Genomic DNA, 23,322 nt, shown 5'->3' with positions numbered 1-23,322 from the left:
TTTAAAACCCGATCATCAAGAGTAACGCACGCGCTTGCTTGCTTCCTTCCCCCCGTCTTCTTCGTTCTCGATCTACTTCATTTCCATCTTCAGACATGTCTACTGCGTCACAGTCCTCTTCCTTGCCCACATCAGGTGATTGCTTAAACTCCTTAAAGAGTACTAGTAGAGGTTCTAATTAATTAGTTATAAGTTTTTACTCATCTCTGTACTTGTAATAATTCTGCTATATATGGCACAGACACTCTGAAGGATATATTCCTTTGGAGAAGAAAGAAGCTGAGTGTGGTGGTTCTTTCAGTAGCAACAGCAATATGGGTGCTTATGGAAGTGTATCAATTCAACTTCATCACTGTTATTTCATGGACAGCCATGTTTGTTGTTGTTGTACTTTTCCTCTGGGCCAATATTCTCAGGCTTCTTGGCAAGTAAGCCAGCTCTGATCTCCCACAATCAATCAAAACCCTTCCTGTATAATTCTTTTGACTGGGATTTTTGCGTGCGTGCTGCTAGCTATTATAAGAGAGTGTTCGATGATCATTTTGAATTTCAGAGAGCCGCCAAACATGTCGGGTTTGGAAATACCAGAGGAATCCGCTATTGAATCGGCGAATTGTGTTCGAGCATGGATTGGAGAAGGAATCCGGTGGGTGTTCCGAGTGAGTGCAGAGAGAGACTGGTTTGCTTTTGCCGGAACTGCCTCTGGTTTGTGGTTACTTTCCTACGTGGGAAAGTTGTTCGATCTTCTAACACTTCTCTACATAGGTACGTACGTACAATCCCTTTAAGAGAATCCCCTCCACTCTCTCTCTCTCTCTCTCTAGCCATCTCTCTCACTCTACAAGTGGGATTGATCTGTGATCATCTTGCAGGTATTATAATGGGCATGACGGTTCCTGCATTATATATCAAGTTCGAGGAGCAGATAAAGAGGATATGGGAGAGGGTGAAGATGCAATGCAGAAGATTATACGACATGGTTGATGAGAAAGTGGTTAAGAACATGAAGAACAGGGTCGTCAAAATGAAGGAGGTGGAAACGGAGAAGAAGGCCGAATAGACAGTACTTCCTTTACTGGGAAAAGGCCGGCCGTGTATGTACATGATCATCATCTTCATTATGTTGTTGGTAGGCTTTTGGCTACTTGGAGTACTTACTGATTCCTCGTGTAATTTAAACTTCGTTTTGTATAAATCAGTAAGGCTATGATTAATTATGTGATAAAAAATAATTAAGGTGGTTTGTAAGCTGATCATTGTATATATATACACGTATATATAAAGTTGTTTCCCCATCTTTTTCATGATTATCATTTAGGGTAAGAAATAAAAACTCTATTTACAAATTAGGGTGAAAATTTAAATTAAGTTTTTTTTTTTTTTATCATTTTAGAAAGTGTAATTCTACTCATCATCTTAATTTTCATTATCTTCTCGTCATCCCATAATATGACATTAGATGATTAAAAATTATTTATTATATTTCACTTATAAACATATTATCTAATGCCATATCATCCCATAATGATGAAAAAATAGATGATGAATAGATTTTTTCGATATATTCTACGTATCGATTTGCAAATAGAAGAACTTTATATAGAATCATGAGCACCAAGCAATCGCCTATGGTTGGGAAAAAAAACTATATATCTTCATATATTCTAGATCTTAATTATATTGTTGTCTGTTATTGTGGTATCTATTTTAATTTGCGAGGAAAAAAGAACAGAATGAAAAGCATTTCTAGCAAGACAGATTGCTTCAAAGAAATTTAATTAAGGATAATTATAATAATTAAACAGAATTATTCAAGTGGATCCGTGGCGCAATGGTAGCGCGTCTGACTCCAGATCAGAAGGTTGCGTGTTCGATTCACGTCGGGTTCAATTCCTATACAAATTGTTTTTTAATCCTACTTTCCTTTGATTCGCGGCAATAGAAAAACGAAGTGGCTGGAATATTGTTAATGTAAACAGGATAGAATAGATCGAATTGGGGGAAGAGCGGCGGTACCTGCTCTGCTTAGTCCCCAAGTCGTTTGATATTGTCGGTGAACATGGACCCTACGAATAATCTAAGAAGCTGCATGCTGGCTTACTATTCTCTTATTATTTATTTATTATTTTATTTATTTATTTATCTTTACTTAATAGTTAAGAAATCGATTATTAATTAAGTTGTATATATTTTTATTTTTAATTTTTTCTTAATAATTAATGATGTTAAAAGAAACTTAAAAATAAAAAAATAAAAATTTCAAATACATTATAAAATAATAAAAAAATAGTAACAATCTAAGAGAGTAATAAACATATCATTATCTAAAATTTAAATATACAAGTTTTGCTTTATAAAAAAATGAATCCCATAAAAAATATAAAAAAAATATTTTATTTTGGTGAGATTCACAATTTTATAAAAAGAAATGTTTTAAGTAAATTTTTTTTTATAAAAATAAAATAAAAAAATAATCTAATTATAAAATTATTTTTATTACAAAATCTTTTTATAAGAATATCATTTTCTTCTATAAAAGCTGACGTCTCAGGTATGTAGGTAATATTTACAATGGATAGAGCTTTTCGTGGTCGTTGCTGCCAACTCATTCGACGAAAGTTTGGACCACGAATCGAACAGTAAACTGTAACTCTTTAAAAAATGTCGTCGCTTCGCTGCTACGCTATCAATTGTAAACTGAAATGAACAAGTCAACTTGCTTTGTACTCGTTAAGTTTGAAGGAGTTTCGGCGTGAGATTCACATGCACATGCTTGCTCAGTCGCAGGAAAACTAATTATAAATTGCTCCGTGGTTGGCAAGGTTGAGTATTGCGCGTCTTTATTTCAGAGTTTCACGTATTGGAGCTTTGGACTGGTTGGCAAAGCAAAGTTATATATGGCACTGGCGTTTGTCGGATCGGCAGCTCTGGGAGCAGCATTTGGAGAGGCATTTGCTGTGTTGTATTCAACGGTTAAGGATGTGATAACCAAAACCCTTGCATTCAAATCCATTCTCCAACAACTGAAAAGCACGCTAGATGTGTTGGATCCACTGGTTAAAGATATACAACAATCAAACAGAGAATTGGGTCGATCAGAGAAGGAAACACATGACCTTATCCAACAAATGAAGAAGGGCGAGAAGCTCGTAAGTAAGTACTCGAACCTTACAGGGTGGAAACACTTCGTGAGATACCATTATGCGAACAAGCTTTGCAGTTTGGACGATGCCCTTCGCAGGTTCTTTCAGATTCATATACCAGCATGGGGTTTGAGGAATGGGATAGAGGTTTTGAGGGGGGTGAATCATCTTTGTGCGCAGATGAATTCGCCTGGGATACACGGTGTGTTGCCGTGTGCGGTTCCTGAACCCCCTGATTTTACTGTTGGGTTGGATGTGTCTTTGAAGGAATTGAAGATGGAGCTGCTGAAAATAGAGGTACTGATGCTGGTGTTGACTGCTCCTGGAGGATGTGGGAAGACCACATTAGTTAAAATGCTCTGTCAGGATGAGGACATCAAAGGTACTTCATCTCAATTTCTTTTGGATTGTTGCTTGCTTAAGGTGTCTTGACTCGTGTGTGGAAAAAAAAAAGGTTTGTTATGACCAAATCTTTGTCTCATTAGGTAAAACATATTAGGCTGCAGCAATGTTGGTTTCTTTCTTTCTTTTGGTTTACTCCTTGAACAGTCATAGCAGAATAGCAATCTCTTGAACATATCACACTTTGAAATTAGAGAAATGATAGTTGCAGTCGTAAGTGCGCAAGTGCCGCACAATCATTTTGAAAAAAGTGAATATATAGGAAACCCATATGAAAAAAACTTAATTTTTTAATAGTGGATCCTGCTCTTTTTCAAAACGACTGTACGACACTTGCACACTCCAAGACTGCATATATCATTACTCTTGACATTATGGCCTTGGAAGAGTAAGGAAAGAAGAGAATGGAAGAAACAATTGTCATATTACGATAATTGGTGGCACTGTCTTAGAAAGTTGCTTTTTTGCTCATATTTTTATCCTTTGCTGGGATTGTGTTGGTAATTCGATTCATATGGCTTGCCATTATCTATATTCCTGCATAGAAATGTTATAAGACATTATACGTACTTCACAGGCAGATTTCTTACCACATTGTGTTTGACTAGGCAAATATGAGATTTTCTTTGTCATCGTTACAAAAACTCCAAACCTGAAGGACATTATACGAAGGATTTTTCACCATAAGGGTGATCGAGCTCCTGAGTTTCAAAGTGATGAAGATGCAATTAACCATCTGAAGCAACTGCTGAATCGAATTATGCAACAAAATCCTATATTGTTGATCCTGGATGATGTCTGGTCTGGATCAGAATCCCTCCTTGAGAAGTTTAAGTTCCATATGACAGGTTACAAGATTCTAGTAACTTCAAGAACTGCATTTCCAAGGTTTAGCTGTAAATATAAGTTAGGACCTTTAAGTGATGAGGATGCAACAAAACTTTTTCGCCACTCAGCAATTCTGCAAGATGGGAACTCTTACATTCCGGATGATGATACTGTCAAAAAGGTATTTTTGTCACCATGGATATTTGTTTGAAATACGAAATATATATTATTGTAAGGGTAAATTACACAAACCCCCTCAAACTCTCACTATTGATGTTATGTTTTTTATTGTTTAAAATCGTTTTTATTTTTAATTAGCAAGGGGTATTTTCTTTTTTGAGAATTTCAAGACATAATTTAGTTTTTTGAAGGGAAAAATGATACATTGCAATTTTTTGATGTCTTCCTGGGAACTTGTTTTGTTTTTTATGCATCAGTTGTCCATAAAAACTTGTATATGGAGAAAACGTAGAGATACAAACCATGTTTTTCTTATGTCCAAACAATTAATGTTGTTTAGATACCTAGAGCCGTGGACAGTGTTACCCCTTTAAACAACCAATAACTGATTTCTTCCTTTTTTTGTGGCCTTGAACCGCAGATAGTGAAATTCTGTGGGGGGTTTCCACTGGCACTTGAAGTGATTGGTAGTTCCCTCCGTGGTGAGTCTGCAGCAACCTGGGAAAACAGAATGCAGAACTGGACTTCTGGTGATTCTATTCTTGATTCTGTGCCGGAAATTGATCTGCTTGAACGTCTCCAAAGCAGTCTAGAATTCTCAGATAAGAAGGTCAAGCCCAAGTATGAGGTCATCATGAAGGAGTGTTTCATGGACATAGGTTCATTCCCAGAAGACCAAAGGATCCGTGTTGCTTCACTCATTGATATGTGGGAAGAGTTATATGAGCTAGATGAAGTTGGCACCATTGCCAACCTTCTTGAAATCAGTTCACGGAATTTGGCTAATCTTGTGGTCACAAGGTATGCTGGCTTTTTATATTTGTCCTCCTATGATTTTCTTGGGGGTTGATTTCTTCTGTATTCACTCCTAGTTGCTAGTTGCAATATGCTGTATATACACAGATCAATATATTCTAATTTCTTACAGTTAGATAAACTTTGAAGTTGTGTTAATAAGAGGAAAAAAAGGAAAGCCTATTACAAGAAAGAAATTCAAGAAAAGGAAAGTTGTTCATATTATCCAATTCATCCCGTAACCCTGTTACACAATCTCATATTGTTAACTTCTCTCCAATAATTTTAGTCCTGGAACTTATATTTTCTTGTCTGAAGACTGGAGAACTTGAATAGCTTCTAAGCATCTATTTCTTATTTACCAGGAGAGATGCAAGTGAGGTTGGCAGATACTACGCTGAAGACTTTGTCTTACAACATGATCTTCTTAGAGAGCTAGCTATCCATCAGTGCAGACAGGAGCCAATAGAAAAGAGGAAAAAATTGATTATGGACATTAGTGGAAACAATCTTCCCAAGTGGTGGACTGAACAGAAGCAGCAACATATCAGCTCCCACCTATTGTCTATCTCAACTGGTCAGTTCATTTTTCTCACTCTTAAACACTCCCACACAAATGAACACAGTCTTGTTTGGCAGAATCTTGTTCTTTTCTTTATTTTTCAGAGCATTTTTTGTTCCCTATCACAACGTATAGGATGTTGTTTGCAGATGAAAATTTCTCATCAAGTTGGTGTAAGATTCAACCACCTGAAGTTAAGGTTCTAGTTCTGAATTTTCAAACAGAGAATTACACCTTGCCCGAGTTTGTGGAGAAAATGGAGGAACTAAAGGTTCTTATAGTTACCAATTATGGCTCTTTTCCTGTTGAATTAGGTAACTTTCAGCTACTTGGGTCTGTACCCAATCTAAAGAGAATCAGATTGGAGAAGGTTTCAATTCCTTCCATTTGCAAGACTCTATCAGCATCAAGGAGTTTGGAGAAGATATCCCTGTTTATGTGTCATATTGGTCATGCATTTAGGAATTGCAGTATCCAGATCTCAGATGCACTGCCAAATCTAAGGGAGATAAACATTGACTACTGCATTGAACTGGTGGAATTGCCTGCTGGGATCTTTGATATTATCAGCCTTAAGAAACTCAACATCACCAATTGTCATGAGCTGTCTAAATTGCCAGAGGGGTTAGGAAAGCTGAGGAATTTAGAAGTGCTAAGGCTTAGGTCATGTACTAAGTTGTTGGAGTTACCGGAGTCGAGTAGAAGCCTCCATAACTTGGTGGTTCTTGACATCTCCGACTGCCTAAGCATTATCAGGTTGCCAAAGCACATTGGCGAGTTGTGTAATCTGAAAGAGTTCCATATGAAAGGGTGCTTGGCATTGCGTAATCAGTTGCTACTATCAATCCTGGATCTTAAGCACTTGAAACTTGTGGTATGTGACGAAGAGAGGGCCAAACGATGGGAGTCTATCATGGAGTTTCTCCCGGACTGCTCCCTTCCACAGATAAAAGTGGCGGAAAAAGATAACAACTTGAAATGGCTTGGCCTTGGTAATCGTTTCTGAGAATGGTTTCCGAGCAAGCCAGAGTTTCAATCCTATTCCTGCAAGGCTGTGTTCAAAGTCTGTCTTGAAGAATGAAGTTGGTTTTGTAAATGCAAGCATTTGTCAATAGTATTATCACCATATGATGATTGAAAGATAGAAAAAGAAAGTTTCCATAACACATGAATTACGAGCTGCAAATGATTTTGGCCTTCTCTTGCAGAAATATGCCATCCTTTTTGACTCTGAATTGTGAACAATACAGTTAATTTGATCTCACAAATAAAGAAAACTGAATGCAATAAACGGCTACTAAGCTCAGTTCTATGCCACTGAGGAATGATGGTAGTTCCAAGATGTATAATTTTCGAAAGCATGATGATCGATACAGTATAAGTTGAGAAGTGATTCAATCACAAAGATATTTTATAAAAATAATTTTATAAATTAACTTGATTTTATGTGATATAATAAATCTATTTTATAATAAAAATAAATTAAAAATCTACATCAATCACATTAATTTATGAGTTTATTTTTATTAAATTCAGTTGTGATCAAATATAATTTCCATAAATTGAATAATATATTGAATCCATTTTATTGTCAACAACTGTGGTGGCGTTACTTTATCAAAAATATTAAAATTTTCATTTTAAATTCAACATCAGAGTAATGTTAGATTTATTTTTATCTTTTTTAAAAAGGACTCACAAAATAAATACCTTCTATTTAAAATAGAATTTAAAAAAAATTATAAGATGAATAATATATAATTCCTTAATCATAAATTACTAAATGTAAAATGCTACTTTGTCATCTCATTTTGATATTTCTTATATTTTAATTTTTTTACTTAATAGTTAAATAAGTAACTATTAGTATATTAATATTTTTTTTATATTTTTTAAAAATTTTTAAAAAATGATAAAAAAAAATGGGAATAAAAAAATAAAAAAATATAAGAAGATGAATTTGTCTGGCCGCACGCCCGGCCGGTCGGCGGGCGTTAAATGCAATGGTAGAGTTGGGTGATGTGGGTTGATGGTTCCTTTGCATTTTAAAAGGACAAATGCGTTGCTTCGTTTCTAAGTCGAATAACATGAGGACGAAGTCAATTCGATCAAACTTGGAATGGGTCGAGGTTCAGTGTCTGAGACAGGCACGCTCAGTCGTAGAGAATTGTTCTTTTTTCTTTTTCTGCGAAGAGGCATCTATATATTTCCTTTCTCTGATTGCTTTTGTTTTATATTTTTCTGCCCCGTTTCCTCTTATCACCACAACGAAAATGAGAGACATGGAAGTTCCCGGTGGAAGATTTTGAGAGAGAGTGTCTTTTTGTTTGCTTGGGTTCCAAAGAAATCAACCGCAAAATCTTTTCTTTCCATCCAATTCTTGTACATTAAGAAGATTGAAATATTCTTTGTCCTCTGAGCTTATTTTGTTTGGAATTTCTGCTAAGAAACTGAAACATAAATTGTTTCCACTTTTGGGTTAGTTGGCGGAGCAAAGTTATGGCAGGAGCATTAATCGGAGAGGCTGCTTTGGGAGCAGTACTTGGAGAGGCATTTTCACTGTTGTTTGAAACCGTCAAGGATGTGACAAAAAAAGCCCGTCTGTTCCAACCCACTCTGATATGCCTCCAAACCACGCTACTTTCTTTGACGCCAATATTCGAAGATATAATACGGTTAAACAGAGATCTGGAACACCGTGAAGAGGAAACGAAGAAATTGATTGATCAAATGAAAAAGGGTGAGAAGCTAGTTAGCAAGTGCTTGAAAATTCAGTGGTGGAACTACTGCATGAAACCCCATTACGCAGGCAAACTCTTGGACTTAGAAGAGGAAATTTCCAGGTTCTTTCGGTTTGATTTGCAAGCATTGAATACGAGGAATGTGTTGGAGACTTTGGTGGGGGTGAACGATATTCGAAAGCACATGAATTTGTCCGTTAAGAATTATCGGTTGAGTTGCGCAGTGCCTCTGCCCCCAGATTATATTGTTGGGTTGGATGTGTCTATAAAGGAGTTGAAGATGCAGCTGCTGAAGAAAGAGGTGCCAGTGCTTGTATTGACTGCTGCTGGAGGATGCGGAAAGACCACGTTGGTGAAAATGCTTTGTCAGGATGAGGAAATTAAAGGTACTTTATCTCAAAATCTTTTTGGTGCCAGTTTTGCCAAGGGCAAATATTATATGCATAGTCTCTAAACTAATTTTTGGATCCTTTTATATTAGAGTGTACCTTTGGGTTTTACCAAAACAAAATTACATCGAGTACTGTACTTGATATGTTTAAGGAAGTAATCACCTTGGGAAATTTTTAATGGAATGATAATATTACATATTGGGAAACCACTCAACCCAAAATTTAGGTCTATGGTTTTAGGTCCAACTAGCTAAAACCAATTACTCTCCAAGGTACTTTGGACCAGAAGACATAAGGCCTGGTCTCCAAATGGGAGAACTAGGTTCGAACCCACCATCCTGTATAAAAAAAAAAAAAAAAACTACTCTTCCTTGTACATCTTTCCAGCATGGGGCTAACCTTTTTGCACACATGTGCATACTCGGTAGAAATGAATGGGTTTGCACTCACGCATGATGACTCCATTTTCTCCAAGTGTATGTGAACTGTTGTCAGAAATAAATCTGTATCATTAGGTAAAACATTTGTTTTACTTACTGCCTTGCTAATCTAGGCTCATTCTTTTGTTTTACTTCTGCAGCCTTTGTAGTTTTTTTTTTTGTAATATATTGTACTTTGGAACTACTACCTTGGAAGAGTAGCAATAGGAAATGGGGAAAAAAGGCACTTGTCATATCTTCATAATTGGTTTATTGTCTCAGAAAATTGCTTTTGTTCATTTCTTACTCTATGCTGGGATTGGGTTTGGGAATTCCGCTCAACAGGACTTTGGGTTTTGTATATTTTTGTTTGCAAATGTTGATCTTGTGATTTAAGGGCGAACTTGTGTGCATGAGCCCCATGTTACAAGTTCGATTCTCCTTGTGATCAAACTTCGATTTAAGTGGGATGCCATAGTGGTGGGTTGCTGTCTAGTCTCCCCGGGGGTATATAGGTTCTATAGGTGAGTCCTAAGGACTGCCGTGGAGTGGTTCCACGTCATAAAAAATATATATATATTTGTTTGCAAATGTTGAAAGAGCTGAAATATGCTTTTAGCGGGAGCTTTCTGACTATATTGTATTTGGACAGGCACATATAGGGACAATATTTTCTTTGTCACCGTTTCAAAAAATCCAAACCTGAAGGTCATTGTACAGAGGCTATTTTCTCATAGGGGTGAGCAGAAGCTTGAGTTTCAAAGTGATGAAGATGCAATCAACCAGCTTGAGCAACTTCTGAAACAAATTGAAGATCCTAAACTGTTAATACTGGATGACGTCTGGTCCGGGTCCCATCTTGAGAAGTTTGAGTTTCGTATGCCAAATTACAAGATTCTTGTGACTTCAAGAACTGCATTTCCTGGTTGCTTCACGTATAACATGAAACCATTAAATGATAAAGATGCAAGGACTCTTTTTCATCACTCAGCAAACTTGCAAGATAGGAACTCTTCAATCCCAGATAAAGATATTAACAAGGTACTTTGTACATCTCTCTGATATAAACGTAGGAAATGCAGCTAATTTAATTTTTAATTTTACTCTTTTAGGTAACACATTTTTATAAACGAGGGAATATATGATACTATGTCAAAATCATGTTTGCATGCATTTACACGTTGCTTTTGATAGGCCAGCTGTCCCCAAAACTTGATTGAATAAAGAAAAAGTAGACATACAAACCACGTCATATTTACAAACAATTGTTGTGGATAGATAGCTAGAACTGTGGGCAAAATTACCAATGCAACCTCTAAAATGAGATGGTCTTGGATTGCAGATATTGAAATTCTGTGGGGGGCTCCCTCTGGCCATTAAAGTGATTGGCAGGTCACTCTGTGGACAGTCTGCTGAGGTCTGGCGCAGTAAAGCGATGAAATGGTCTACTGGTCATTCTATTCTTGGTTCTAACAGTGATCTGCTTAATTGTCTCGAAAAGAGCCTAGATTTCTTAGATGATGAGCTCATCATCAAGGAGTGTTTCATGGACCTAGGTTCATTTCCTGAAGGCCAAAGGATCCATGTTGCTACTCTCATTGATATGTGGACAGAGTTATACGAACTAGATGAAGATGGCATCCATGCCATTGCCAACCTATATGAAATCAGTGCTAGGAATCTGGCTAGTCTATTTGTCACAAGGTATGCTGGGTTGTTCTTTGTATCATTTGATTTTCTTGTAGGCTGATTTATATTCACCAGTAGTGCCTAGTTCTTATATGCTGTGACTGTGTATATATGGCCAAAACATTGAATGTCTTACAGCTTGATAAACTTTAAATTTCAGTTGATGTTATATTGTAGCTTATTTGACATGTTGATGGCCGAAGTAAATATCTTTCATAGTAGCTCAGGAATCTCCATGAGGAAGTCCAATTACTATTAAGAACTAGAAAGAAAGGGAAGTTATAACAGTTCAAAAATATTCTGGTATGCAGTTCGTCTCATAGATGCTGGAGTTCTATTGTCATAAAAAATTATTCTTATCATCGACTTCTCTTTCCTATGTTATTTAGTGTTCATTTCGTTGATAGGCATATGTGAAGACTGGAGATCTTGAATATCTTCATAGCGTCTAATTTTTGTTCTTTTAACAGGAAAGATGCAAGTGATTTTGCTAACTACTACAGTGAAGACTATGTCACACAGCACGATCTTCTTAGAGAGCTTGCTATCCATCAAAGCAGCCAGGGGTCGATAGAACAAAGGAAAAGACTGATTATTAATATTGGTGAAAACAATCTTCCCAAGTGGTGGACAGACCAGAAGCAGCAATCTCTCGCTGCTAATTTATTGTCTATCTCAAGTGGTATGTACATTTTCTTGCTCTGAAACACCCACACACACAAGTTGTGACCTATATAATATTTGGTATCCAGTCATAACATGTAGGATATTATTTGCAGATGCAATGTTCTCATCAAGTTGGTGTAATATTCAACCACCCGAAGTTGAGGTTCTAGTTCTGAACTTTCAAACAAAGAATTACCCATTACCCAAGTTTGTGGAGAAAATGGATAAACTAAAGGTGTTAGTAGTCACAAATTATGGTTTCCTTCCTGCTGAAGTAAGTAATTTTGAACTACTTGGGTCTCTACCCCATCTGAAGAGAATCAGATTAGAGAGGCTTTCAATTCCCTTCCTGTGCAAGACCCCAATGCAAATGACTAGTTTGAAGAAGATATCCCTGTTTATGTGTAGCATCGGCCAGGCTTTTAGGAATTTTACCGTCCAGGTTTCAGATGCATTGCCAAACCTTACAGACATAAACATTGACTATTGCAAAGACCTAGTGGAATTGCCTGATGGGCTGTGTGATATTGCCCACCTGAAGAAACTCAGTATTACCAATTGTCATAAGCTGTCCGCACTACCTGATGCAATTGGAATGTTGGCTAATTTAGAAATGCTAAGGCTTAGGTCCTGCACTGATTTGTCAGAGTTGCCAGAGTCAATTAGAAGCCTCCAGAACTTACGCATTCTTGACATATCCGACTGCCTGAGCATTAGCAAGTTGCCGAAACACGTTGGTGAACTGTGTAATTTAGAAGAGCTCCACATGAAAGGATGCTTGAGATTGCGTGGACAGTTGCCAGAATCAATCATGGATCTTCAGCAGTTGAAGCTTGTTATATGTGATGAAGAGAGGGCCAGGTTATGGGAGCCTATAAAAGACTTCCTCACCAATCTAAAGGTAGTGGTGGCTGCTAAAGAGATAACCTTGAATTGGCTTCCCAGTCGTTAGTGTAACGTTCTGTTCTTTTCCCTTCCGTCTTTCCCTCGTCTTTTTTTCCTTCTGAAAAGAGCATGAAACAGAAGTGAGTTTGTACACCCAGAAAAAAAAAAGTATATTTGAAAATATTTAAATATATTAAAAAAATATGAAAAGAAAAGAAAGAAAAAATAAAAATTCAGATTTGTATTATGCGGCATGCCCAGTGGTCATTACTGGCAGCAGCCAGCATGACTCTTTTGTAAGGAAAATGCTGGTTTGCTTTCTCATTTTGACTATTCGTGTATTTAATTTTTTTTTATTTAATGATTAAAGAAGTAATTTTTAGTGTATTGATGTATTTTTTTATTTTTTAAAAATATTTAAATATATTAAAAAAATATAAAAATAAAAAAAATAAAAAAATAAAAACTCAGATTTGTGCGAGGCTGCACGCCCAGAACTCTCCCATGGAGTGAGTGAATGGATTTCCCATACTCTGGTTTTGTTTCCTTTCCTTACAAGTAATCTAAATTCTTCTATTATTGTTGGACAGAAAATTCTTTGCATTTACAAATGCCACAAATTATGTATATTTTTGGAGGAATAAAAAAGGGGTTGTTGCTATATAATTTTCAATAAAATTTTTATTTATATTTATAACTTTTGCTTACATAATAATATATATGTTGATGAATCAGTTATTGATATGATGAATATTATAAAATTAAAAAAAATTAATAAAAAGAGTTTATATGTAAAATTATAAATATATAATATTACTGTTTATTCTCAAATAAAATTATATTGATCTCCACACCCACTTAATTTTTCTTTCTGTATCTAAAAGAAACGTAAATGCTTGCAATATTGCCAATAACGTTCCAAGTTCCAGCCACAAGGTTCCACGATTAGATGCTTGCGCTACCAAGTCGTCTACCGAACGACCAAACTCAATGCACTCAAATTATTCGGAAACTTCGAGGTTCATGGGATGAAATTTACATGCTTTCTCAATTCCAAAATAATAATAATATTTAAAAAATAATCGATTTCTTTTGACTTTCCTTTCCTTCCTAGTTCCCTTCCCTTCCAACTCTTTTCCGCGAACCGACTCATGTTCTTCTTTATTTATCTCAAATAGCTTTACTGTTGAGATTCTGCTTTGCTTCCTCTTCAGTACAAAGAAGCTGGGAGGAAATTTAAGGAGTTTGATCAAAAGAGTTGGTTTCGGCTTTTGAGCTTAATACTTCAGCAGAGCAGGGCCTGTGTCTTTATTTTCTTGGGTATCTGAGTGTTAGTGTACAAAATCCTTTTGTTTCTTTGATTTCTTCCCGACTTGGAGCTTTGGGTTTTATTGCGCAGCAACGTTATGGCATCCGTAGTTGTTGCAAACGCCGCTCTGGGTGGAGCATTTGAAAGGGTATTTTCGTTGTTGTATGAAACAATTAAGGATGTGATAAACAAAACCCGCATGTACGAATCCATTCTCCAACGGCTCAAAGACACGCTAGATCTTATGCGCCCTCTGGTTAAGAATATGTTGTTGTCAAACAGGGAACGGGATCTCCCAGAAGAGCCAACAAAGCGCTTGATCGAACGAATGGAGAAGGGCGAGAAGCGCGTTTGGAAGTACTCGAAGCTCCCATGGTGGAAATACCTCGTGCGGTTCCATTATGCGAACAAACTTTTGGAGTTGGAAAAGGACCTTGGTAGGTTCTTTAAGGTTGACCTATCGGCTTGGAATGCGATGAATACGTTGGAGTCTATGAAGGGAGTAAAGGATCTTAGTGAGCGACTGAGTTTGACCCGGCTGAATAGTGTTGCATCGTGCGCGGTTCCTCGATTCCGGGAATTTGTAATTGGGTTGGATGTGCCTTTGAAGGAGTTGAAAATGCAGCTGCTGAAGGTGGAAGTGTCAATGCTTGTCTTAACTGCTCCCGGAGGATGCGGGAAGACCACTTTGGCGAAAATGCTTGGTGACGATAAGGAAATTAAAGGTTATTCATCTCTTTTTTTTTTTTTTGGGGGTAACTTTTAAGACTAGCTTGTGGATCTTTTATAGTGTGTTTGCCTTTTAAACTTGAATGAAATGAATGGAAATGCATTCTCGCTTTTATGAGACAAATTTCTGCAACAGTATTTGAAGCATTGTTAGAAACAAATCTCAGTCGAAATTTGCTTTCGGTGGCAGTTTTCTGATTACATTTTATTTGAAATTTGAATAGGCATATTTAAGGAGAATATTTTCTTTGTCCACGTCTCAAAAATTCCAAACCTGAAGGTCATTATACAAAAACTACTCTGTAAGGATGATCCTGATTTTCAAAGTGATGAAGATGCAATCGAGCAGCTGGAGCAAATGCTGCGGAATGAAGTTAATGAAAACAAATCTATATTGCTGATCCTGGATGATGTCTGGTCTGGATCGGAATCCCTTCTAGAGAAATTTGCGTTTGGTTTGCCTAATTACAAGATTCTAGTGACTTCAAGAACTGCCTTTCCAAGATTTAGCTTCACATATAAGTTAAAACCATTAAATGATGATGATGCAATGAAAGTCTTTCGTCATTCAGCAGGCCTGCAAGATGGGAGTTCCTCTGATGGAGAAATGGTTAAAAAGGTACCGTGCCAGTCTGAGATATTATTAGCAATTATGCATTTGTGGGGAGGTATGCTTATGAGTGAAGAAATCCATGATAGGTTTATTTAAGTGAATTTAAAAGTATATAACACCCTACCTACCTACCAAAATCATGTTTGCACTCTTGCGCTTGCTTGTTTTATTTTTGATACACCAATTGTTAACAAAAGTTAAGTATATAAAGAAAAACTAGACATACAACCATCTTTTCATTTTCATGACAATTAACATGGTTTAGATAAATGAACTTTGACCCATATTAACCGCTTCAACCTTCGGTCAATAACTGATCCTTGAATTGCAGATAGTGAAAGGCTGTGGGGGGTTTCCACTGGCCCTTAAAGTGGTTGGAAAATCACTCTGTGGGAAGTCTGCTGCGATCTGGCTCCTTAGAGTGAAAAAATTGTCTGATGGTTGTTCTATCCTTGATACCGATATTGAAAGTGAACTGCTTGAGTGTCTTCAAAGCAGTCTAGATTTCAAAGGTCATGAGATGATGCTGAGGGAGTGTTTCATGGACTTGGGTTCGTTTCCTGAGGACCAAAAGATCCCTGTTGGTGCCCTCATTGATATGTGGTCAGAACTATATGAACTAGTTGCAGATGGCATCCATGCAATTGCCAACCTACATGAAATCAACACCCTGAATCTAGCTAGTCTAGTGGTCACAAGGTATGTTTTTTTTTGGTATAATTTGACTAATCTTCTTTTTCATTGGATGGTCGTGGAACTTATATTCTATTGTGCAAAGACTGAGGAACTTTAATCTCTTCTAAGCATTTGTTTCCGCTCATTATTTTCCAGGCAGGACGCAAGTGAGGTTGGCAGCTACTACAGTGAAGACTTTGTCTTACAACATGATCTTCTTAGAGAGCTAGCTATCCATCAGAGTAGCCAGGAGCCATTAGAGCAAAGGAAAAGACTGATCATAGACATAAGTGGAAACAATATTCCCAAATGGTGGATGGAACAGAGACAGCAACCTATCAACGCCCAACTCTTATCCATCTCTACTGGTTGGTTCATCTGCTCACAAAACACCATCACACACATTTCATACACAATTTGTGATGTATATAATATTTGCCACCCAGTCACAACATATAGGATATGTTTTCAGGTGAAAAGTTCTCAAGTTGGTGCAATATTCTACCGGCCAAAGTTGAGGTTCTAGTTCTGAATTTTCAAACAAAGAATTATGGCTTACCTGAGTTTTTGGAGAAAATGGATAAATTAAAGGTTTTGATTGTCACAAACTATGGTTTCTTTCGAGCCGAATTAGGAAACGTTCAGCTACTTGGGTCTCTACCGAATCTAAAGAGAATTAGGTTACAAAAGGTTTCAATTCCTTCCATTTTCAAGATCCCACTACCGTTGAGGAACTTGGAGAAGATATCCTTGTTTATGTGTAATATTGGTCAGAATTTTAGGAACTGCAGTGTCGAGATCTCGAATGCATGGACAAATCTGATGGAGATAAACATTGACTACTGCAATGATTTGTTGGAAATTCCTACGTGCCTGTGTTATGTTGTCAGCCTTAAGAAACTCAGCGTAACCAATTGCCATAAGCTGTTTGCACTGCCCATAGAGATTAGAGAGTTGGCGAGTTTAGAAGTCCTGAGACTTAGGTCTTGTACTAATTTGTCAGAGTTGCCGGAGTCAGTTACAAGCCTCCAGAACTTACGCATTCTTGACATATCTAACTGCCTGAGCATTAGCAAGTTGCCAAAACATATTGGCGAATTGCATAATTTGAATGAGATCCACATGACAGGGTGCTTGAGATTGCGTAGTCCATTGCCGCCATCAACTATGAATCTTGAGAAGTTGAAGCTTGTAATATGTGACGAAGAGAGAGGCAAGTTATGGGAGCCTATCCGGGAGTACTTCCACATGTTCTTGAGCCTGCATATAGATATAAGGATAGCTGAAAAAGATATCAACTTGAACTGGCTTGCTAATCGTTTCTGAGAGTGCGAATTGCTTCATCTTGGATAAATGTTGGTGGCATGATCAGGTATAATGTTCTCTTGTCTTTGTTCCTTTTCCCTTATTATTACATCAAGAGCATGAGACTGGTAAATTTGAGGAATCTCATGATTTGCACTCAAAGGGTAAGTTGGCATTAGAAAAGGGATAGAGGCACTATTTTAAGATGATGAACTTTGGCATGCTTGTGTTGATTGATTGTAAAATAGTTATAGGAGTATCATTATCCATATTTGAGCACCTGCTGAATTTATTTATGTTATGTGTTGCGTATGAATTGCGAATGATTTTGACAATATAAATTATCAATGATTTTTTTTTTCGAATTTTTAATTTTTCTTAAATGAAAATTCAAGATGTTTTTTCATCTTCCTTTAAGAAAATTCAAATTAAAAAAAAAAAAAAGATTAAAAAGTTAATCGTATTGGTAATTGTCAAATATGTTCGTGCTCAATGGAGTGCTGAATATCATTTTTAACTCACTAAACGTCTATGCCCCAACCCAACCCAAAGTATAAAAATGTAATGCAGATTTGAAGCATTTCGTTCATTGGATTTTTGAATAAAACTCGGTGTCAAATATGAATTAACCGGAAAGTGTAAAACTCCCGTTACACAACGCACGATGAGGCTTTGCGAGATAATTGGAGGGGTTTCAATTCTCTACCGAAAGGGTCCAATGACATCTAATGTAAAAGTCTCATTACATAATGCACAATGGGATTTCACAGGATAACTGGAAGGGCTTTAATATTACCATAAGGATTCGCGGGGTGTTATCAAAGGTCCAGATCACGGTGGCCCAACGAATCACTCTACTCAAGGCTCAAACCCCTTTGGCCTAATAGGGTTTATGCCAGTTTGTTAAGGACATGAATGCCCGCCCGCTTATTTTGGGACGATTGAGATATTTACTCATTCAAAGTGAGTAAATAGCTCAAATGTTCTAGAGTTTAAATTTTAAATAGTGGGCGGAACAATTAGTTCGGGTAATCCTAAGAAGTCAAAATCTCTATTTAAAGAATTCAGGTACGTTAATAAAAGCTCTAGAATAATTTGGTTTTAAGAAGATTCTTATCATTACTGATTTAGACATTAGATGTGTTCCACCAAATCTTCCAAACCACCTTACTCTTTGGTTGCAGGATATCGTGAGTGCTTAACATTGAAACACGTCCTTAACACATATACTATACATTTGGTCAGAGAAAAAATAAAAATAAAATTTTTTGTATGGTATATGATGTGAGAATGATTAATAGAATGTTTTACCTATCCTTTAAATGATACCAAGTCACTCAAACATTGGTTGGCTTGTAATAGCATGTGACGAGGAGAGGGCCAGGTTATGGGGACTTCCTCACCAATCTAAAGGTAGTGGTGGCTGCTAATATATGTTCATACTTTTGCTGCATAAAATTTGGATTTGCCTGGGGAAAAACAAAGAGACGAGTTTCCCATCCTCTGATTTTGTTTCCTTTCCTGACAAGTATCTAAATTCTTCCAATACTGTTGGACAGAAAATTCTTTGCATTTACAAATGCCAAAAATTACGTATTTATTGGAGGAATAAAAAGGGGTCGATCCTATTTAACTTTCAAGAAATTTTTTTATTTATGTTTATCACTTTTATTTACATACTAATATAAATTGCCTTATCATTATTGAAACGTTAAATATTATAAAATTAAAAATAAAAAAAATTAATAAAATGAATTTGTATATAAAACTATAAATATAGATAAAAAAATATTAAATGTACTTATCTACTAATCAGTTATTGATATGTTGAAAATCAGAAAATTTAAAATTAAAAAAAAATTAATAAAATGAGTCTTATAAATAAAAGTATAAATAAAAATTCTATATATATATATATATAAATATATATACACTACTGTTTATTCTCAAATTAAATTATATTGATCTCCACACCCACTTAATTTTTCATCCTATATCTCAACGAAACGTAAATGTTTGCAATAATAAATTATTATATTGCCAATAAGTTCCAAGATCCAACCACAGGGTTCCACGATTACTTGCTTTCTCCCTCCCAAGTCGTCTACTGAACGACCAAAGTCAATTGCGCTCAAACTCGGAAACTTCGAGGTTCATGGGATGAAATTTACATGCTTTCTCAATTCCAAAATAGTAATAATAGTTAAAATATAATAGCTTTACTTTTGAGTTTCTGCTTTGTTTCCTCGTCAGAACAAAGAAGCAGGGAGGAAATTTAAGGAGTTTGATCAAAATAGTGGGTTTCGGCTTTTGAGCTTAAATACTTCAGCAGAGCAGAGCAGTGCCTGTGTCTTTATTTTGTTGAGTATCTGAGTGTTTGTGTACAAAATCCTTTTGTTTCTTTGATTTCTTCCCGACTTGGAGTTTTGGGTTTTTATTGCGCAGCAACGTTATGACATCCTTAGTTGTTGCAAACGCCGCTCTGGGTGCAGCATTTGAAAGGGCATTTTCGTTGTTGCATGAAGCAATTACGGATGTGATATACAAAACCCGCATGTACGAATCCATTCTCCAACGGCTCAAAGACACGCTAGATCATATGCGCCCTCTGGTTGAGAAGATGTTGTTGTCAAACAGGGAACGGGATCTCCCAGAAGAGCCAACAAAGCGCTTGATCAAACGAATGGAGAAGGGCGAGAAGCGCGTTAGGAGGTACTCGACGCTCCCATGGTGGAAATACCTCGTGCGGTTCCATTATGCGAACAAACTTTTGGAGTTGGAAAAGGACCTTGGCAGGTTCTTTAAGGTTGACCTATCGGCTTGGAATGCGATGAATGTGATGAATGTGTTGGAGTCTGTGAAGGGTGTAAAGGATATTCGTGAGCGACTGAGTTTGACCCGGCTGAATAGTGTTGCGTCGTGTTCGGTTCCTCGATTCCGGGATTTTGTAATTGGGTTGGATGTGCCTTTGAAGGAGTTGAAAATGCAGCTGCTGAAGGTGGAGGTGTCAATGCTTGTCTTGACTGCTCCCGGAGGATGCGGGAAGACCACTTTGGCGAAAATGCTTGGTCACGATGACCACATTAAAGGTTCTTCATCTCATTTTCTTTTTTTGTAGCTTTCAAGACTAGCTTGTGGATCTTTTATAGTATGTTTGGCTTTTAAACTTGAATGAAATGAATGGAAATGAATCCTCGCTTTTAGGATTCAAATTTCTGCAACAGTTTTTGAAGCATTGATAGAAACAAATCTCTGTCGAAATTTCTTTTCGGTGGCAGTTCTCTGATTACATTTTATTTGAAATTTGAGTAGGCATATTTAAGGAGAATATTTTCTTTGTCCCCGTCTCAAAAACTCCAAACCTGAAGGTCATTATACAAAAACTACTCGGAAAGGATGATCCTGCGTTTCAAAGTGATGAGGATGCAATCGACCAGCTGGAGCAAATGCTGCTAGCTAAGCTAAACAAACCTATATTGCTGATCCTGGATGATGTCTGGTCTGGATCGGAATCCCTTCTAGAGAAATTTGCGTTTGGTTTGCCTAATTACAAGATTCTAGTGACTTCAAGAACTGCCTTTCCAAGATTTAACTTCACATATAAGTTAAAACCATTAAATGATGATGATGCAATGGAAGTCTTTCGTCATTCAGCAGGCCTGCAAGATGGGAGCTCCTCTTACATTCCAGATGAAGAAGTGGTTAAAAAGGTACCGTGCCAATCTGCAATAGTGTTAACAATTGTGCAATTTTTGGGAGGTATGTTTATGAGTGAAGAAATCCATGATAGGTTTATTAAGTGATTTAAAAGTATATAACACCCTACGTACCTACAAAATCATGTTTGCACTCTTGCGCTTGCTTGTTTTATTTTTGATACACCAATTGTTTCCAAAAGTTAAGAATATAAAGAAAAACTAGACATATAACCATCTTTTCGTATTTCATGACGATTAACATGGTTTAGATAAAATGAACTTTGACCAATATTAACCCCTTCAACCTTCAGCAAATAACTGATCCTTGAATTGCAGATAGTGAAAGGCTGTGGGGGGTTTCCACTGGCCCTTAAAGTGGTTGGAAAATCACTCTGTGGGCAGTCTGCTGCGATCTGGCTCCTTAGAGAGAAAAAATTGTCTGATGGTCATTCTATCCTTGATACTGATATTGACAGTGACCTGCTTGAGTGTTTTCAAAGCAGTCTAGAATTCAAAGGTAATGAGATGATCCTGAGGGAGTGTTTCATGGACTTGGGTTCATTTCCTGAGGACCAAAAGATCCCTGTTGGTGCCCTCATTGATATGTGGTCAGAACTATATGAACTAGTTGAAGATGGCCTCCATGTAATTGCCAACCTACATGAAATCAACACCCGGAATCTAGCTGATCTAGTGGTCACAAGGTATGCTGGATTTTATTTTATTTTTTGTTTTTGTTTGTATAATTTGACTAATCTTCTTTTCATTGGATGGTCGTGGAACTTATATTCTGTTGACTGAGTAACTTGAATCTCTTCAAAGCATTTGTTTTCACTCATTTGTCAGGCAGGATGCAAGTTTGGTTGGCAGCTACTGCAGTGAAGACTTCGTCTTACAACATGATCTTCTTAGAGAGCTAGCTATCCATCAGTGTAGCCTGGAGCCAGTAGAACAAAGGAAAAGACTGATCATAGACATAAGTGGAAACAATATTCCCAAATGGTGGATGGAACAGAGGCTGCAACCTATCAATGCCCAACTCTTATCTATCTCAACTGGTTGGTTCATCTTCTCTCAAAACACTCTAGCACACATTCATACACAACTTGTGATGTTTAGAATATTTGGTACCCCTTCCGACCATATAGGATAATTTTGCAGATGAAACGTTCTCCTCAAGTTGGTGCAATCTTCTACCAGCCAAAGTTGAGGTTCTAGTTCTGAATTTTCAAACAAAGAACTACCGCTTGCCTGGGTTTGTGGAGAAAATGGATAAATTAAAGGCTTTGATTGTCACAAACTATGGTTTCTTTCCAGCCGAATTAGGTAACATTCAGTTACTTGAGTCTTTACCGAATCTAAAGAGAATTAGGTTGCAAAAGGTTTCAATTCCTTCCATTTTCAAGACCCCACCACCATTAAGGAATTTGGAGAAGATATCCTTGTTTATGTGTAATCTTGGTCAGAATTTTAGGAACTGCAGTATCGAGATCTCAAATGCATGGTCAAATCTGAAGGAGATAATCATTGACTACTGCAATGATTTGTTGGAATTTCCTACGTGGCTGTGTTATATTGTCAGCCTTAAGAAACTCAGCATAACCAATTGCCATAAGCTGTTTGCACTGCCCATAGAGATTAGAGAGCTGACGAGTTTAGAAGTCCTGAGTCTTAGGTCTTGTACTAATTTGTCAGAGTTGCCGGAGTCAGTTACTAGCCTCCAGAACTTACGCATTCTTGACATATCCGACTGCCTAAGCATTAGCAAGTTGCCAAAACATATTGGCGAGTTGCGGAATTTGAATGAGATCCACATGACAGGGTGCTTGAGATTGCGTAATCCATTGCCGCCATCAACTATGGATCTTGAGAAGTTGAAGCGTGTAGTATGTGACGGAGAGAGAGCCAAGTTATGGGAGCCTATCCAGGAGTTCTGCATGGACGGCACCCGTATAGAGATAAGGATAGCTGAGAAAGATATCAACTTGAACTGGCTTGCTAATCGTTTATGAGAGTGAGAATTGCTTCATCTTGGATAAAGGTTGGTGGCATGATCAGGTATAATGTTCTTTTGTCTTTGTTCCTTTTCCCTTTTTATTACATCAAGAGCATGAAGCTGGCAAATTTGAGGAATCTCAAGATTTGCACTCAAAAGGGTAAGTTGGCAGCAGAAAAGGGATAGAGCCACTATTTATAGGTTGGAAATGATTAATTTACAATTTTTGTACAACTATCTTACAACTCTATTGGGTAATTTTGTAAAATTTATATTTGTTTTTTTTTTTAATGGA

At 36.9% G+C, this 23,322-nt stretch overlaps 4 protein-coding genes and 1 non-coding gene across 7 annotated transcripts; all 5 read left to right on the top strand.

Annotated features, from left to right (window-relative positions):
- Positions 1–1,307, top strand: LOC108980156 (reticulon-like protein B13). The gene is made up of 4 exons (XM_018951006.2): positions 1–135; positions 242–428; positions 554–765; positions 873–1,307. The coding sequence occupies exons 1-4, from the start codon at positions 96–98 to the stop codon at positions 1,058–1,060; spliced, it is 627 nt and encodes a 208-aa protein (XP_018806551.2). The 5' UTR covers positions 1–95; the 3' UTR covers positions 1,061–1,307.
- A 510-nt stretch (positions 1,308–1,817) lies between these two features.
- TRNAW-CCA lies at positions 1,818–1,889 on the top strand. Its single transcript has one exon. It is a non-coding gene; the product is annotated as a tRNA-Trp (tRNA).
- Positions 1,890–2,755: 866 nt separating this feature from the next.
- LOC108980152 (probable disease resistance protein At5g66900) lies at positions 2,756–7,088 on the top strand. Its single transcript, XM_018951000.2, has 5 exons — positions 2,756–3,525; positions 4,154–4,554; positions 4,975–5,354; positions 5,714–5,925; positions 6,060–7,088. Exons 1-5 carry the CDS (start codon positions 2,898–2,900, stop codon positions 6,914–6,916), a joined length of 2,478 nt encoding a protein of 825 aa, XP_018806545.2. The 5' UTR covers positions 2,756–2,897; the 3' UTR covers positions 6,917–7,088.
- Positions 7,089–7,930: 842 nt separating this feature from the next.
- Positions 7,931–13,003, top strand: LOC108980154 (probable disease resistance protein At5g66900). Its single transcript, XM_035692154.1, has 5 exons — positions 7,931–9,037; positions 10,115–10,503; positions 10,805–11,166; positions 11,622–11,833; positions 11,931–13,003. The coding sequence occupies exons 1-5, from the start codon at positions 8,410–8,412 to the stop codon at positions 12,767–12,769; spliced, it is 2,430 nt and encodes an 809-aa protein (XP_035548047.1). The 5' UTR covers positions 7,931–8,409; the 3' UTR covers positions 12,770–13,003.
- Positions 13,004–13,789: 786 nt separating this feature from the next.
- Positions 13,790–23,322, top strand: LOC108980153 (probable disease resistance protein At5g66900). Of its 3 annotated transcripts, none has more exons than XM_018951003.2 (5): positions 13,790–14,736; positions 20,646–21,043; positions 21,368–21,735; positions 21,878–22,089; positions 22,193–23,322. In XM_018951003.2, the coding sequence occupies exons 1-5, from the start codon at positions 14,109–14,111 to the stop codon at positions 23,041–23,043; spliced, it is 2,457 nt and encodes an 818-aa protein (XP_018806548.1). In that variant the 5' UTR covers positions 13,790–14,108; the 3' UTR covers positions 23,044–23,322. The 3 variants fall into 3 exon arrangements, with proteins under 3 accessions (XP_018806548.1, XP_018806547.1, XP_018806546.1); XM_018951002.2 differs by lacking the exons at positions 20,646–21,043; positions 21,368–21,735; positions 21,878–22,089; positions 22,193–23,322 and adding exons at positions 14,965–15,359; positions 15,685–16,052; positions 16,185–16,396; positions 16,501–17,681 and having other exon boundaries at positions 13,798–14,736; XM_018951001.2 differs by lacking the exon at positions 13,790–14,736 and adding an exon at positions 19,422–20,422.

This window comes from Juglans regia, chromosome 7 (genome assembly GCF_001411555.2).
Source record: "Juglans regia cultivar Chandler chromosome 7, Walnut 2.0, whole genome shotgun sequence".
In the NCBI taxonomy this organism is placed as follows: Eukaryota; Viridiplantae; Streptophyta; class Magnoliopsida; order Fagales; family Juglandaceae; genus Juglans; species Juglans regia.
Note: the sequence above shows the minus strand (reverse complement) of the source record. Positions and strands in the feature narration are given on the sequence as shown.

Excerpts from the sequence above, each read along its gene's own strand:
- LOC108980153 (XM_018951001.2), top strand. The coding sequence starts at position 19,786 with ATGACATCCTTAGTTGTTGCAAACGCCGCTCTGGGTGCAGCATTTGAA. Across the intron at positions 20,423-20,645 it reads TCACGATGACCACATTAAAG|GCATATTTAAGGAGAATATT; the intron begins GTTCTTCATCTC and ends AAATTTGAGTAG. Across the intron at positions 21,736-21,877 it reads GCTGATCTAGTGGTCACAAG|GCAGGATGCAAGTTTGGTTG; the intron begins GTATGCTGGATT and ends CTCATTTGTCAG.
- LOC108980156 (XM_018951006.2), top strand. The coding sequence starts at position 96 with ATGTCTACTGCGTCACAGTCCTCTTCCTTGCCCACATCAG. Across the intron at positions 136-241 it reads CTCTTCCTTGCCCACATCAG|ACACTCTGAAGGATATATTC; the intron begins GTGATTGCTTAA and ends TATATGGCACAG. Across the intron at positions 429-553 it reads ATTCTCAGGCTTCTTGGCAA|AGAGCCGCCAAACATGTCGG; the intron begins GTAAGCCAGCTC and ends TTTGAATTTCAG.
- LOC108980154 (XM_035692154.1), top strand. The coding sequence starts at position 8,410 with ATGGCAGGAGCATTAATCGGAGAGGCTGCTTTGGGAGCAGTACTTGGA. Across the intron at positions 9,038-10,114 it reads TCAGGATGAGGAAATTAAAG|GCACATATAGGGACAATATT; the intron begins GTACTTTATCTC and ends GTATTTGGACAG. Across the intron at positions 10,504-10,804 it reads CAGATAAAGATATTAACAAG|ATATTGAAATTCTGTGGGGG; the intron begins GTACTTTGTACA and ends CTTGGATTGCAG.
- LOC108980152 (XM_018951000.2), top strand. The coding sequence starts at position 2,898 with ATGGCACTGGCGTTTGTCGGATCGGCAGCTCTGGGAGCAGCATTTGGA. Across the intron at positions 3,526-4,153 it reads TCAGGATGAGGACATCAAAG|GCAAATATGAGATTTTCTTT; the intron begins GTACTTCATCTC and ends GTGTTTGACTAG. Across the intron at positions 4,555-4,974 it reads ATGATGATACTGTCAAAAAG|ATAGTGAAATTCTGTGGGGG; the intron begins GTATTTTTGTCA and ends CTTGAACCGCAG.